The sequence below is a fragment of the Lissotriton vulgaris genome, chromosome 11 (genome assembly GCF_964263255.1).
Source record: "Lissotriton vulgaris chromosome 11, aLisVul1.2, whole genome shotgun sequence".
In the NCBI taxonomy this organism is placed as follows: domain Eukaryota; kingdom Metazoa; phylum Chordata; class Amphibia; order Caudata; family Salamandridae; genus Lissotriton; species Lissotriton vulgaris.
In genome coordinates this window covers 539,372,671-539,389,142 of record NC_141699.1, presented here as the reverse complement: position 1 = coordinate 539,389,142, position 16,472 = coordinate 539,372,671, and the positions used below count along the sequence as shown (strand labels likewise).

At 50.3% G+C, this 16,472-nt stretch overlaps 1 protein-coding gene across 1 annotated transcript in view; it reads left to right on the top strand.

Annotated features, from left to right (window-relative positions):
- The window catches only part of IKBKB (inhibitor of nuclear factor kappa B kinase subunit beta), a 616,380-nt gene that overhangs the window by 353,417 nt on the left and 246,491 nt on the right, over positions 1–16,472 (top strand). The window contains exon 6 of the mRNA XM_086943580.1: positions 452–552. Coding sequence (XP_086799706.1) covers positions 452–552 — 101 coding nt within the window. The remainder of the gene's footprint in view (positions 1–451; positions 553–16,472) is intronic.

The window sequence follows — 16,472 nt, the reverse complement described above, 5'->3', positions numbered from 1 at the left end:
TAGAGGGCATGGGTAGAGTGGAATTTGAGGGAGAGTAGGACTTCTGTTGTGGCCAGTGGTTAGTGGGTGATGGAAAGAGGAAGCCAGGAGTGCATAAGTGGATGTGTAGAAGGACCAGAGCAGAGAAAGGGAGAAAAGGAAGAGAGGAAGAGAAAGATAAAAATGAAGACGAAGAGTGGGATATAGAAGCAGGAAGTGTTGAGTAGGGAAGAAGTGGGCACAAGTTAGTATCAAGATTAGTCTCCCTTGCTATTCGGCTGTGCTATGCGGCGTCCCAGGCTTTCAGCAGCGCCAGCTTGCAGGTCTCCAAGAAAACTTTGCCCGCTTGTGCTTTTTTATTTATATTTACAAATTATGCACAAGATGTCCGTGCTAGGTAAACACTTTTCTTTAGAGCTGTGACAGTCCCATTGCTGTAATTGTCTGACATTTCCTCTTATTTGTTTTGCAGCGTCGGCTCTCCGGTATCTGCATGAGAATCGCATTATCCATCGAGATCTGAAGCCAGAGAATATCGTCCTTCAGGAGAGGGAACAGCAGGGGCAAAAGCGGGTGAGGCCGGTGGTGGTGCAGTGGGAAGGGGGTGGCGCAGAGGCGTTTTAAGGCATGGCCAAAGTGGCCCCCCTGATAAAACCAACTCCTTGCCCCGGTGACCCTGAATAAGTCTTAAACAGATTGTTTTAAATATCGTTTTCCTTTGATTTATTGTTGCTGTGGGTGATGTGTGAGACTCTATTGCAGACAGTTTGCAGAAAAATATGATTGTTTCATGCAGCATCCATAAAAACTTTCTTTTAGATCACAACAGGACCTCACATGTAAGAAATGGGAGGGGGTCACCGAGATTATTTGCAGTAATATTAGTGAGCAGCTGCTATGTTACAATATTGAAAAGACACATCACTATCTCTAAATATTAGATGTAAACACATTAAGAATGTGGTCAAGTGTGACAGTGCGCTGCCAGTGACCTGGCCAGAGAGGACATGAAAAAGCTGAAATTGGATCATACATTCACAGCTGTTCCGAAGAGGGACCCCCAAAATCTGTTTGCCAAAGGGCCCCGAAAATCCTTAGATGCCTTTGGGGTGGTGGTGGTCATGGGAGGAGATGCTTGGAATATCTCTTTGGAATGGCAGAGCCCTGCCCGTGTTGGGACATTATCTAGAACTAAGCGAAGACTTGCCAGATTCCATTAATCTCCCTGCCAGTGCCTATCTTTACTGAGATCCCTAATCCATCTGGGGTCTTATGTACTGCCATGATGCAACATTTCCAGTAGCAAGTTACGAGCCAGCCATAAAAATCACTTTGCACCAGAGTGAATAGATTTCATTCCGTAAATGGAAAAGAGATTAGAGCTCAAATATTTCCCTGTACCTTGCCTCCTTGGTTAATATGCCTGAAGACAACTACTGTTTCAGCCACCCCTTCTAAGGATAGCTGATGAGTTAGGTGCTTGTTGCTGGGAGCTGGTACATGCAGATGAAAAGTTCAAATTCTAGCAGTGCTTACTCGGGTTTTGAGCCTTCCTTGTACACTACATTAAGTACCTTTCATTTGGATGGTAACCTCCGGTATGTACAGTGTTGCAAAACAGCAAACGAATATTTCTATAAAGCCCCATTTAGAAACACAGCCTGATTTGTGCATACCCACTTAACTTACTGACGCAACCAGCTTGATTTATTCATGAACTCAAAGCAACCCAAAGGATGTTTTTACTTGTGATGCTCTTAATTTTCCTGCATAAATAAAACCTGGTTTCATACTTTACTGCTCATTCCTACTCCTTTCTTTGCCGGTGGGGCATCATCCGTTTCATATTGATAAGATGGTGCCTTTGATCTTTCCTCAAAACGGTACCAAGCAGGCCTTAAATGTTCTGTTAATTTCTTGTGAATATTTGAAGGTCTGAATTCACGAAGTCCCAACATCAGCTCATCAAAAGAGAATAGTAGATTTTTGGAATCGTACACCTTATGTACCCCCTCTTTATCAAAACACACCTCTCCCTCCTAAACCTTTCTTTTTCAGTCGAAAGCCCTGTAAGTCAACTTTGAAGAGGATGCTAACTAGTTGGAGTGTCCACTTTGAGTATCTGAAGTGGATCTTTGATTCCTGAACCTTTTATTTATGGGTCCAGAGTAAAGGAATAATTTACACTAAATATATGTTCAAGTGCACTGCATCGTGTGAGTAGCGGTTTGATCCAACTCTCCATACTGCAGAAGGAATCTGTGGAACTTCGTCTTTCACTGTCCTAGAGGATTCATGGAAGATAATCTGATAATATTTGGCGCAAGTGTTTGTAGCGCCTTAACAAAGGGTTCGTCACTGCTGTCCTGGCACACAAAACATTCATATCTTTGAAACATTCAAAACAAATGCATGAAGGCTAGAACTGCCTGTCCTTCCGAGGACTCAAGGGACATAATATTTTGTGGCAGTGGTAATGGCTGGAAGGTGACACTCCGAGCGATTGTGAGGGCAAAGCATCAGTGATAATGTTAAAACGAAAACTATTTGGAAGGTATGTTGCAAGCCCGCTTGGAGTATTTTTTTTTTTAAATTGATGATGACACTATGCGCCCACTTTCCTGTTAATCTGATGGTCGCGTTTGAGGTGTATAGTTGTAAACAACAGAAGATACACTAGAGAATTGTTCTTCACAATACTTTATGCTTGCACCATACCGGGGTCCATTCATTATGATGAAAATACAAAAGAATGAAGTGCATAACCTTTTTTTTCTCCATTTATCCTTACCCTAAGTGTTTTATGCACACAACTGCAAAAATAGGAGTTCGTTCCATAGATATATGCCTGGGCTTGTGGACATCCGCTTTTTCTTCAAAGCAGAGGGTGGCTATAATATTACTTATGACAGGTTCTAGACGTCACAGTAATGTGTTTACAACAAGGCTAAAGCTATTTGTATAGCCTACAACCAAGTTTAAGTTATTATTATAAAAACCTGTGCAGGGCACACCGAGGTAGAAACATTGCACTATTAAGGAAATGGCTTCCTCCTAGCCTGTAAGTCTGACAGAAATTGTTGGGGTACCGAGGAAATCAGCCTCTTCCTGGAATCTCACCACAAATGTATCCTGTATTGAATAAATAACAAAAAAACTTTATGGAGACTCTATGCTGAATCAAAATCATGTGGAGGGCCCGTGTTCGTGGGAATTCCAGGCACATGCTTTCTTCATGTGTAGCTCAATTGAAAATGAGTTCCGTGCTCTTAGAGAAACAGCCAGAAGGAGACATGAAGGAAGTGGGTGATATAAAAAAAAAACACGATCAGAGGGAACATCAACAAAGAACCTGGTTTCTTGCATGGGATTTACCCCTGCTACTATTTATGATGTGTTACTTTCTATTTTACTTATAGTTCTTTAATTGCGTGTGTTGTGATATTGTTCACTTAGTGAATTGCATGGCATTGCATTTGGTCATTTTGTCAATTATGAGAACCCGGAAGGTAAGCTCTTGTTAGCTTTGGGTTTTGTGGACGAATGGAAAATGGCCTATTTCTGAATAATATTTAAACAGGAAGCATAAGCCATACTGGACAGGCTGTTTTTCATAATATCTGACCGGGCGGAGGGTCCATAATCTGTTAATGAAAACATTCTCTGTTTCCCCTGCGCCTTTCTAGTAAGGCCACCACAGGATCTGGCTCAGGAACAATGGATTAACTCTCTGATTTATCAGCATATCTTTCTTGGCAGGCTGCACCCGGCAGCTGTATCCGAGAGACATTGATTAGGGGTAGAAGGGCAGGATTCAGAGCATGGGGTAAAAATGAGGTCACGAAATACCGGGCCACAATGAAATGTCACATTCGTCTCCTCATCACAGTCTCTGCTATATCCATAAAAACCTAAATTAAGTTCCATATCCTCTATGATCCCAAAGCTCTGTATCTATTAAAGCCACACAAAATTCTGTATCCACCAGAAGTCTGCAGAAGCCCTAAGCAAACCGTGATTTCCGTACATCCTCAAGCAAAGCTCTGCACTTTAATCAGGTACCCAGTGAAGACTCTGTATCCCTCACAACTCTGTCAAAGTTTTACATTTAACACAAACCTTGGCAAAGATGCTTTGCACTTACTATGGTCCTGTGACACGTTCTGCTTCGGCTACAACTCCAAAGGGAACTTTGTTTCAATCACAACCCACAGCTAAACGTATGTGCCCGAACGTCATCCAAAGCTCTCTGTCCTCCTGAACAAACTAAGAAAAGCTTATTTCCACACAACCACAGTGAAAGCTGCTCTGCATCTGTTATGGCTCCAGGAAAATAATGTTTCTACATCCCCAGAAAAACCTCTGTATTCTTCACAATCTCGGGAAAAACTGTGTATTCCACTGAAATCCAATAGAATGTCTTCACCTGAAACAATCCTCACCACCAACCTACATCCACCACAAGTTCAGGCTAAGGGCTGCATCCATCTTTCCCAGGTAAAGCTCTATATCGCACAATTTACAGGAGCTGGCCAGAGTAGCCCAAGAGCAGGAGCTAGCCCTGATAATTGTAAGCAAACTCGATACATGTTCTCTGTTCCTTATTATTCCAGACAGCCATCAGTGCTGTATCTTTTCCCAGGCACTTCTCTCTTTCCAGCTCTATAGTTCCTAGCATTCCTCTGTGACTCATGTAGTTCAAGGCATTTTTCTTTGTCTCCCTTCAAGACTTTTTTTCGGTCGAGGACCGGAAATGCTGGCTTGCCAGCATTTCCGGGAGGAGATCGTATGATACTTAGTAGGGATCTGGAACCCGCCTCCCTCGGCCGTCTCACCTCAATTGGCTGGCTTCCTAAAAGGAGGCCAGCCATTGGAGGAGAGAGCCGTCCCTCCAAAGAAGCTCCGTCTTTTTCGGATTCGGGGGCGTGATTTTTTGCATTCTTTAGCCCTGTGACGTCGTCTGTCACTCAGGGCGCAAAACCACGCCCCCGAATCGAAAAAATTTCAGAGCTGCCGGACGCCATTTTGCTGCTCGAGCAGCGTCAACGGAGGACATCAGGTAAGCCTCTGCTCCCCTGTTTGTGCCTTTCTTCGTGCCCCCCCCCTGTTTGTGTCGTTGTTTCTTGCCTCTGACTCCCTGTTTGGCAACCCCTTCCCTCCGCCCGCACGTCTGGTTTCCCTTCCTCCCGTCCCTGTTTGGCAACCCCTTCCCTCCGCCCGCACGACTGGTTTCCCTTCCTCCCGTGTGCCGTTTTTCGTGCTTGTGTCCCGTTTTTTTTGCCTGTTTACTTAATGACGCTGTTCGAGGTTGCGGGCTTTCACTATTACACGAGCATCCTTGGCACCAACAACAGGCTAAGGGCTTTGCCTTCAGAGCGAGCGAGCGAGTCTGCAGTAACTCCGAATCCGAAAAATGTCATAGCTGCCGGACGCCATTTTGCTGCTCGAGCAGCGTCAACCGAGGACATCAGGTAAGCCTCTGCTCCCCTGTTTGTGCCTTTCTTTGTGCCCCCCCCCCCGCCCCCTGTTTGTGTCGTTGTTTCTTGCCTCTGATTCCCTGTTTGGCAACCCCTTCCCACCGCCCGCACGTCTGGTTTCCCTTCCTCCCGTGTGCCGTTTTTCGTGCGTGCTTTCTTCGTGCCCCCCCCCCCCCCTGTTTGTGTCGTTGTTTCTTGCCTCTGATTCCCTGTTTGGCAACCCCTTCCCTCCGCCCGCACGTCTGGTTTCCCTTCCTCCCGTGTGCCGTTTTTCGTGCGTGCTTTCTTCGTGCCCCCCCCCCCCTGTTTGTGTCGTTGTTTCTTGCCTCTGACTCCCTGTTTGGCAACCCCTTCCCTCCGCCCGCACGTCTGGTTTCCCTTCCTCCCGTGTGCCGTTTTTCGTGCGTGCTTTCTTCGTGCCCCCCCCCCCCTGTTTGTGTCGTTGTTTCTTGCCTCTGACTCCCTGTTTGGCAACCCCTTCCCTCCGCCCGCACGTCTGGTTTCCCTTCCTCCCGTGTGCCGTTTTTCGTGCTTGTGTCCCCTGTTTTTTTTTGCTTGTTTACTTAATGACGCTGTTCGAGGTTGCGGGCTTTCACTATTACAAGAGCATCCTTGGCACCAACAACACAGTAATCGAGGAACAATGCACCCGGATCGGTCAACCCCAACACTTGCAGCCTGGAACTATCCTCCTTCCGGTGGCCCGGGCATCCACGCCTCTCCACAGAGAGTGTAAGCTTCAGCTCTCTAACACTCTTGTACTCTAAGCTGTCTGAGGCTCTTGCCCTCAAAGCGCTAGAGGAACGTAGCGCTAACAGCTCTCTGAGGGCCCTAGCACTCACAACTCGTTGAGGACCCTCACACTCACAGCTCTCTTGGGGCCTAGGCACTCATAGCTCTCTGAGGGCCCTGGCACTGGCTGTTCTCTGAGGGTCGCGACATTAAGAGTTCTCTGAGAGCCCTGGCACGCACAGCTCTCTTGGGGCCCTGGCACTGACAATCTTCTGTGGCCCCTGCCGCTCGCAGTGTCCCAGCGCCCTAGCAACCACTGCTCCGCTCTAGAAATCTGACACTCCCATTTCTCCGATGACCCTGGAACCCACAGTTACCCAATAGGACATTGGCTCTCGGAGCTCTCCCTAGCGCCCTGACACTTTCAACTCTCTGAAGCGCCTCTACCCACAGCTCTCGAAAGACCCTAAAACAGACACAGCTCCCCTTAGGGCTCGAACACCCCACTCTCCCGGGACCACCCACAGCTTCCCGAGGTTCCCAGGCACTTGCATACCTCCGCGGACCTGGCACAGATGCCAGACGCACTCGTGTAGCTCCGCGGACCTGGCACAGATGCCAGAGAAGCCTCAGTTCACAGTCCCCGGGACGGTGCGCACTTTACTGGCCGGCCGAGCTCCCCCGGGGCCCGCACGCCCCTGCCCCTGGGTCACTGAGTCCTTCGGAGCACTCCGCAGTCAGCTCTCCACGGATCCTCGCCTTCCTTCCACAGATCCGTGGGGCTGAGCGCAGCATCCCACTCAGAAAACACAGACGCGCTATCTAAAGTGGCACATGAATTTAGCATGATTAGTATTAAAATACGAACTTGCAAAATTAAGTTAATGGATTCCTGGTCTGCTTAAATGCAGTGATTTTCCCATAGCGTATTTCCACACATTACTTTCCTTATTATGGATGTTTGCATAATTTAACTAGCCATCTGGGAAATTTACAGGCCTGCGTTAACCTAATGTTCGTTTTTTCCCTGAAAATATCAATATTGTGAGTTATATGAACCGGGCGCGAACAGTTAACTTTATCAGTATAAACAGATTTACTTTTCTGCTGTGAAAAGAGAAATGGGAATTAAAATGCTCCGTGAGGTTTTCCCCCATTAGAAGGGCCGCGCTAGAATGTTCCATACATCATTTGTTGGCCTCGCAGCACCGTGGATATAAGAGCAACTCTGGGAGGCCTGCAGTTCTTGGGTGCCGTGGCCCCCAACCTCTGCTGGCATGCTGCCCCCTCAGACTTGCTGAACTTTGGGGGAGCACGCTGAGGGGGCCCAGAGGCGATGCAGGTGACACCCAGGTGAGCAGATGTGGAAGTTGACTGCCGGTGGTGGGGGCTGCAGTGTGCTGGGGGTGTGCTGGAACTCGAGGGCTGTGGTGTGGTTCCTGCCAGAAAAGCCTCGCCCCCCAGCAGTGGCACTCTCCCGGCAAATCTTATGGCAAGGGGGGGGGGGGGGGGGCATGCGTGAGTGACCCCGTCTGAGCACAAAGAAGAGATGCTTGCCCGCAACAACGGGATGAAAAAAAACTGAACACCGAGGACATACACTGTTCTTCCAATCCCCTATTAACCCCCTCCTCCCCACCCCATTTTCTTGACTCCCCCTATCTGGGTCGCTGCGGTGTATCTCTTTCACTACCACCCTATCTTATCTATTCTCTCCATTTCCTCTACTTCATTGATTGCCAGGAATCGTGTGATGTGCATGTGCTCCTGGATAGAGCCCTGGCCTGGTGCTGACTATATTATACTAAATATAAAAAACAAAACTTACCTCAGTTACCGCCGGTCAGTGTCCACGCCACCTCTGTTCCCCGACCTCTTGGCGCCTCACGGCACAAATGGAGACTGGCAGCCCTCGCAGCCAATCCTGGCGCTTGGGGCACAGGTTTCTCTTCGCCCACAGCACGCCCATTAGGAGCCCAAAGGGCTCCTAATGGACATGCGCAAAAAAGCGCAAACGTAAGTGCGCATGCGTGGGCACGGGTAAAAAATTCAGCCTCCGTCCCCACTCATGCGTACTTGTGTTGCTTGCCCTGGTGACATCATCATGTCAGTCAACATGACGCCACCCCGCCCACCCCCTTTAGACTCTGAAGGGGGTGGGCGATGTGATGTCATGCTGACTGACATGATTGGAATGTCAGTTCTCCTGCCATGGCGTCTTTCAACAGAAATGCAGAGGGAGCTGCGGGCGGGGGGCTACGCCCCCGCGCCCCAATGGACGCACCGCGCCTGGCAGACAGGTAATGGTGTGGCAAACACTGGTACTGAGGGTATTTGCGGAGAATACACTGGTACTGAATGTACTGGCGGGGCAGACACTGGTACTGTGGATACTAGCTGGGCAGACACTGGTACCAGGAGCGGCCCGTTCAGGTAAGAGCGGTGGTGCCGGGTGGGAGAGGGGGATTCGACAGATGAAGGCGTTCTGCCCCATGATTGCACTAGTTTTTCTTGTTTTGTAGGTGGCACTATGTGTGGGTGGCTCTGTCTGTGTGAGGGTGGCTCTGTGTAGGTGGCTCGGTGTGTGTGGGTGGCTCTATGTGCATGACTGTGTGGGTGGCTCTTTGTGGGTTTGTGGCTCTGTGTGGGTGTAAATGCAATAGGTCATGCATATGCGAGCGATTAAGCTATTGGCATTGTAAATGACAATGCCATTTATTTATGATTTAAAAAAAAAAGGTCATGAGCAATGCCAATAGCTCTACCTTTAATAATTCCGAGACCATTGCATTGTAAATGCTTGTCTTTATCTCCTTTATAGTATTTTGCACAGCTCAGTGCTACCGTGCTTTGACCATTGTTTAATTAGCTTTCAGTCCAGACTTGCAGGCAAACTGTCGTGGAGGGAGGTGCTCAATCCAGTAAATTTAAGATTAAACTATAATTTTATCAAATGTATGCTCATCGGGATATTGAAGCATACGCATGTATTTAATTTTGGTATACATTGACTTTTAAACGTTTAACTTGACTATGGGCAATAACAGGATCCTCTTGTTTGATGTAAATTTGCACTGTCTGTTATTAAGACTTATTATGCATGTGATGGTCTTTATTGATTCCCGCAAACGTATGATTAAATTACAATTTTATATAACTGGGGTTCAACTACAGGACTTAAGTAGCCATAGTGCAGGACTTTTGAGCATACAAATGTAATTGATGTCAGTATATGTGGACCATTTAACTTGTAAAGCATGGATAATCACAGGAACCCATTCGATGCAAATCTGCACTGTTTGTTATTAATATTTATTTCTTTGATCAATTATTGTTATGCATGTGAAGGACTATATTAACTCTGCATATTTTAGATAGCAATACATTTAACTTAAACAGTGCTAACTTGGGAAGTCTTATTCCCCCTGTCCTAGACTCTCCTCTGTGCCTCTTCTACAGTATTTGTTGCGTCTTTTGTCCTTATAATCCAAGTATTCCCCTGCCTTCTTTCTCTCCTTTAAAGCACCAGGCATATCTCTGTGGTTTATTATAGACCCAGGCAGCATTGGTGTTTGCCTTAGTCCCTATGTCCAGCATTCCTCTCTGCCCACCCCCTTACTTCTACCAGTTAAGTCTCTATTATAACATGTAGAACAAGGCACCTGCATTTTAGTCCAGCATACCACAGTTCTGTCCCCCTGCCCCTCCAAATCGTGGGTGCAGTCATCCCTGTCTGCTGTAACAGAAGACATAGTGATAGATTCCTTACCTTAGAATTACCCCCAGGCGTCAGACTGGATCCGGAAAGTTTTCATCAGCAGTACCCCTGCGCGTCGGTAGGTGGCGTCGTGTGGCTCCGCGTCCGTCGCTGGTGTTGTGGTCGCCGAGATGACGTCGCGGGCGCTACTTAGACTCAGCTCACGTGCGCTGACGTCAATTCTTTCTTTTTCCGCGTCAGCAAGTGCAGATCTGGGAAGAGCAGGAACCCCCAGTAAATTTTTGACTGACTTTTTTAGGCTTTTTGTCTCCATTTTTTTCATCGAGTCTTCGACTCCTAAGGTGCAGTTAGGATGCCCGGATTTAAGTCCTGTAAGGACTGTCACCGTATGATGTTGGTGACGGACCCACACCGAGTGTGCCTTTTCTGCCTGGGGCGCGACCACAACCCCAAGTTGTTCCCCGGGCCATGGCTCCGAAAACTTTGCGGGAGCGGTCCCGGATGTTGCTGGAAGCCCAGCAGTCAGCTCTGCGCTGCTCGTGGTCCTGGTCCCAAGGGATGTCGAGGGACCGTGCGCATAGTCCTCACCATCAGTCTTCGCACTCTGGGTCAGGTAAGACAAAGCACAAGAAGTTGAAAAAACAACATTGTTCCGACTTCCCCTCGCTGGTCGCCCAACGCAGCAGAGGGTGCGGGTGGTGCTTTCCCCGCGGCTCCAGTGGAGCCTATGCAGTCACCGCCGGCCTACCCGCCCTTTCGAGGTTCGTCGGCGACTCCGGCTCAGATACAGGAATTCCTGTAGACCATGGATCGCCTCTTTGGGCCGTCAGGTCCCGCCAGTGTGCCTTCGAGCCCCGCTGTCCCGAGTGTGGGTCCTCACCTTTCACCGCCGGTGGCTCCGGCCCCGGCGTGTCCGTTGGCTCCGGTCCCCGCGCCGCGAGACCCCTCTGGATCCAGGCCTGGATCCCGGTCGACGCCGGTTGACCTTATAACACCTCCACTGACGTCAACCCCGCCAGCACCACTTCCGATGTCGCCCGCTCCTCGGGACGACGTCGGCCCCAGTTTCAACCCTGAAGTGGACGCGGTGTCAGCCCGGAGTCGCTCTATGCTGTTTTCGACACTGCACGGGGATTTCTATCCCCATGTCCCTACTCCTTATTTTCGGCCTGTACACCAGCCTGAGGAAAAAGGGGACGACTGGGTGGGGTCTGAGGACCTCTCGCAGCTGCTTGCGAGTCTGAACAGGACTGGGCCGAGGAGTTGGGGGTTGCCAGTGGTCTGGATACCTCACCAGACCTTGACATGCTGTCTCCTCTTACTGTGACTACGGAGGAGGGCGCTAGTTATGCTGTGGTGTTGCGTAGGGCTGCAGAGGCTAAACACCTCGAGCACCCTACTGTGGCTGTCGGGACTAACCTCCAGATGGCAGTGCTTCAGCCAGCAGCTACTTCTGCAGAGCCGCTGCTTCCTTTCAGCGAAGCACTTTCTGACGTTCTTTTGGGCACTTGGTCCAGGTCCACCACAGGGGCTCCTGTGGATAAGAAGGTGGCCAGATGCCGTCGCCGGGCTCTAGGTGACCCCATTTTCCTCTCCCAACACCCCACCCCTGAGCGCTTGGTTGTCCAAGCCTCTGCTTCCCCGACGGCCTTCCCTTCCGCACCTCCGGATAGGTAATCCAAGAAACTGGATCAGTTCGGAAAGAAGATTTTTTCTTTTGCCAGTTCTGCACTGTGGTCCGTGAACACTGCATGCATCTTGGGCCGTTATTCCCACTCTCTGTGGGATACGGTGGCACAAGTGCTGCCTCAGTGTCCGGAAGAGGCTCGGACAGCTCTCTCCCAGGCTGTTGCAGAGGGGAGAGACGCAGCTAAATTCATGGTCCGTTGTGGCTTAGACACTGCAGAGTCACTGGGCAGATTGATGGCAATGACGGTGGCAGTTCAACGCCATGCCTGGTTGAGGACCACTGGATTCTCGGGGGATGTCCAAAACACACTTATGGACTTGCCCTTTGATGGCCGTCACCTCTTCGGCGAGAAAGAAGACCAGGCGTTGGAGCGGTTTAAGGACTCGGGGGCTATGGCCAAGTCCTTGGAGCTCTCTGCAGCCCACCCTCCTACGCAGGCTGCTTTTCGCTCCTTACGTGGCACCGGAAGGGGCTCCCGCAGCATCTGCAACAGAGCCACAAGCCTGTGCAGCAACCATCCCAGCGCTGCCGCGGGTTCCGCCAAGGCGGACCAAGGGGCAGTTCAGTCCACCTCCACCCCAGCCACCACTGCCTCCAAACCTTCCTAGTCCGAACTTTCAGGCCCACCAGACGCCAGTGGGTGGCAGGCCTCGCCATCACCTCCCCCACTGGCACACCATCACATCAGACAGGTGGGTTTTAGAAATAGTCCGAAGGGGCTACTCTCTCCCCTTCGAGACTTCCCCTCCAGCAATGCCACCTTAATACCACTGCATGTTGGGGGATCACTTGGTGCTTCTTCGGCAGGAAGTTGCGGCCCTCTTGGCCAAGGGGGCCATCGACCCCGTTCCGACACCAGAAGTAGGACGTGGCTGCTATTCCCACTACTTTCTGGTGCCAAAGAAGGACAATGGCCTGCGTACTGTCTTAGATCTTTGGAACGTAAATCGCTTCCTCCGCAAAGAGAAGTTCAAGATGCGCACTTTAGCTTAGGTCTTGTCTGCTCTCGATCTACAAGACTGGAAGGTAGCGCTAGACTTGCAGGATGCTTACTTCCACATCCCAGTCCTGCGAGCCCACCCGCGTTACCTGCGGTTCAGGGTAGGCCACGAGCATTTTCAGTTTACTGTGCTCCCCTTTGGCCTTACAAGCACCCCTTGGGTGTTCACGAAAGTGATGGCGTTGGTCGCAGCTCATCTGCGGTGATCAGGGGTTTCAGTCTTCCCCCTATCTCGACGACTCGCCCCAGGTAATAGTCTCGCACTTCCAGACTACGGACAACCTCCTGCATTTGCTGGGGTTCTCCATCAATGTGCCAAAGTTGCACCCGATTCCCTCTCAGAAGCTCCTCTTCATCAGAGCGGTTCAGTACACGGCACAGTATCAGGGCTATCCTCCCGAACAGCGAGTCCGGGATAATCGGGCTCTGATTCCACTCTTTCAGCCCTTATCCCGGGTTTAGGTCAAGAGTGACCCTGAGGCTGCTGGGCCTCATGGCCTCCTGCATCCTGCTGATCAATCATGCCAGATAGCATATGTGGGCTCTGCAGAGGGACCTGAACTTCCAGTGGGCGCAGCATCACGGGAATCTGTCCTATCACATCCAGATCTCGAGGGCACTGCATAACAGTTGCAGTGGTGGGTCACGGACCGGTATTGGGTCGACGGCAGATTCCTCTTCCAACCCCTACCGGAGTTTACAGTAGTGACGGATGCCTTCCTCCTGGGATGGGGCGGGCACATGGGGGAGGCGGAGATCAGAGGTCTCTGGGCTCCGGCGGAGTCCAAGCTCCATATTAACCTTCTGGAGCTTCGGGCGATCCGATTTGCACTGAAGGCATTCCTTCCCTCTGTTAAGGGGAGAGTAGTGCAGGTGTTCACCGACAACACCACCGCATGTGGTACTGCAAGAAGCAAGGTGGGGTGGGGTCATGGACCCTATGTCAGGAGGGCCTGCGCCTCTGGACATGGCTGGAACACCAGGGCATTTTCCTGCTGGTTCAACACCTTGCAGGTTCTCTGAAAGCCAGGGCGGACAAACTCAGCCGCAGGAGCGATCATAAATGGCGTCTTCACTCGGACGTGGTGCAAGGACTCTTTCGGCAGTGGGGAGAGCCTTGGTTTGATCTATTCACCACCGAAGAGAACGCACAATGTCATCAGTTCTGCGCGTTGGAATTTCCAAGGCGGCACTCGCTCTGTGATGCTTTTCATCGCGAGTGGAGTTGTGGTCTGTTGTTCACTTTTACGCCTATACCACTTCTACCCAGAGTGTTGAAGAAGATCAGACGCGACCGAGCCCAAGTATTTCTTGTGGTCCCGGACTTGGCTCGAAGAGTTTGGTATCCCAAGCTACTCAGTATGAGCATCGATCCTCCGATCAGACTGCCTCTTCAGAAGGATCTTCTGTTGCAGCAGCAGGGGACAGTCCTCCACCCGAACCTGTCCAGACTCCACATCTTTGCGTGGAGATTGAGTGGCTGCAGTTGATTCCTTTCGACTTGCCTCCTGAAGTTTGTGATGTCATTCTGGCAGCCAGGCGTCCCTCCACTAAGGTGGTATACACCTGCAGCTGGAACACATTTGTGGCAGGGTGCACAGCAAAGGCTACCCAGAGTGCTGAAGAAGATCAGACGCGACCGGGCCCAAGTTTTTCTTGTGGCCCCGGACTGGGCTCAAAGAGTTTGGTACCCCAAGCTACTCAGTATGAGCATTGATCCTCCGATCAGACTGCCTCTTCAGGAGGATCTTCTGTTGCATAGCAGGGGACAGTCCTCCAACCGAACCTGTCCAGGCTCCACCTCTTTGGAGATTGAGTGGCGGCAGTTGATTCCTTTTGACTTGCCTCCTGAAGTTTGTGATGTCATTCTGGCAGCCAGGCGTCCCTCCACTAAGGTGGTATACACCTGCAGGTAGAACAAATTTGTGGCAGGGTGCACAGCAAAGGCTGTGGAACCCCTTTCTGCCCCTCTTTCTGAGGTCTTTTTGTTCCTTCTCTCTTTAGCCCGACAGTGCTCTGCTCTGGGCACCATCAAAGGTTATCTTTCTGCCATCTCGGCCTTTCTCAGGCTCCCTGATCAGCCTTCTCTTTTCAAGTCCCCTGTTGTAAATAGATTTCTCAAAGACATTACACACCTTTTCCCTCCTATTCCGTTTGTGATGCCGCAGTGGGACTTGAATCTGGTTCTTACTTTTCTCATGTGTGCTCCTTTCGAGCCTCTTCATAACTGTCCCCTTCGTCTCTTGACCCTGAAGACTGCCTTCCTGGTTGCCATCACCTCCGCTAGGCGAGTGAGTGAGCTCCTGGCTCTTTCCTGTAAGCCTCCTTTTCTATCAGTCCATCCAGACAAGGTTGTTCTCAGGCCCCATCCTTCCTTTTTGCCAAAAGTTGTTACGGCCTTTCATATTGGGCAGACTATTACCTTGCCCACCTTCTTTCCGCCTCCGCATCCTTCCAGGGAGGAAAAGAGGCTCCACCGTCTGGACCCCAAACGTGCGCTTTCGTTTTATCTCAACCACACACAGTAGTTCCGGGTGGAGGACCAACTCTTTGTTGGCTACGTTGGCACCAAGAAAGGTCGTGCGGTGAATAAGAGGACTATCTCGCTCTGGATCGTCTCATTTATCAAAGCCTGCTACTCGCGGCTAAAAAGGAACCTCCGGTGGGGCTGCGTGCTCATTCCACTAGAGCAACTGCACCCACTACTGCATTGGGACGGTGTGTCCCCCTGCAGGACATTTGTCAGGCAGCCACGTGGGCCTCGCTGCACACGTTTACTAAGCATTACTGCCTGGACAGCCAAGTCCGTAGAGACTTCTTTGGCCGTTCTTTTCTCCAGGACTATCTGGTGTGATCTTGGTTCGCAGAACCCCCACCGGGGTTGGTATTGCTGGGGTATATATTCTAAGGTAAGGAATCTAGCACTATGTGTTTCTTTCAGATGGGCTAGTTACTTACCTTCAGTAACGATATATCTGTAAGAAACTGTGATCATTCCCCAGATATAGAAGGCATAGAGACGGAGTTGAGGGATAACACAATGCTTTATTGACCTGTAGGTGTATAACAAGGTACCGGTTCTCAGGTGTCCCAAAGTAAAAGGCAGAAAATAAAGAAAAGGAATCACCGCACTAGGTGTAAACAACAAAAAGACAATAGCAAAGGGCTCCTTAAGTGTTAGTCCAGTCAGAGTCTCATGGGAAGGCTAGCTCCTGTATTTCTCCCGTCGCAGAGGGGCTTCTGTGTGGTTACTCCTCACTGCCAGGACGCCAGGGGTTGTTTGTGGGCCATTTCCTCAAAGAGAGCAAATAATAATAAGGTCAGCAACCTAGGGTTTGAGTCGGTTACTTCACCGCCACCTTCACCCACACTCAGGGATGTGCTTAGATGCTAGGAAGGGAAGGATTGTACATGTGAGGGAAAAGTGATTGGTAACTAGTGGGGACTTTGTATGATCTTGACCTCCACCAGCCTGCAGTGAAATAGTTGAATAATGGTACTTGCCTCGGGCCACGGCCCCCCTGGGGCTTGGCTGTCGGACTCTGGCCGACCTCCTCCTCTCCGGGCTGGCTGAACTTGTGCGTGTTGCCACTGGGCGGTATTCACGGTGTGTGGTTCTCCTCCTTGGTGGCATCTGTCTCCTGGAATGAGGGTCCAGTCCATTCTCCTCCACAGTAGTCGACAGTCACTACATAGGATGAGCTTCCTCCTCTCTTGGCGGTCTTTCCACTCTCTTTATCCTCCTCTTCCTGCTGCGTTGTTGGCGAATCCTCTGGAAAGACTAGACTGCCTACTTCTCTTTCCGGCAGTCTAGTCGCAAGCGCCATCTTGGATTCCTCACCTGCGAAAGACGCAAGACTACACAAACATTAGTAG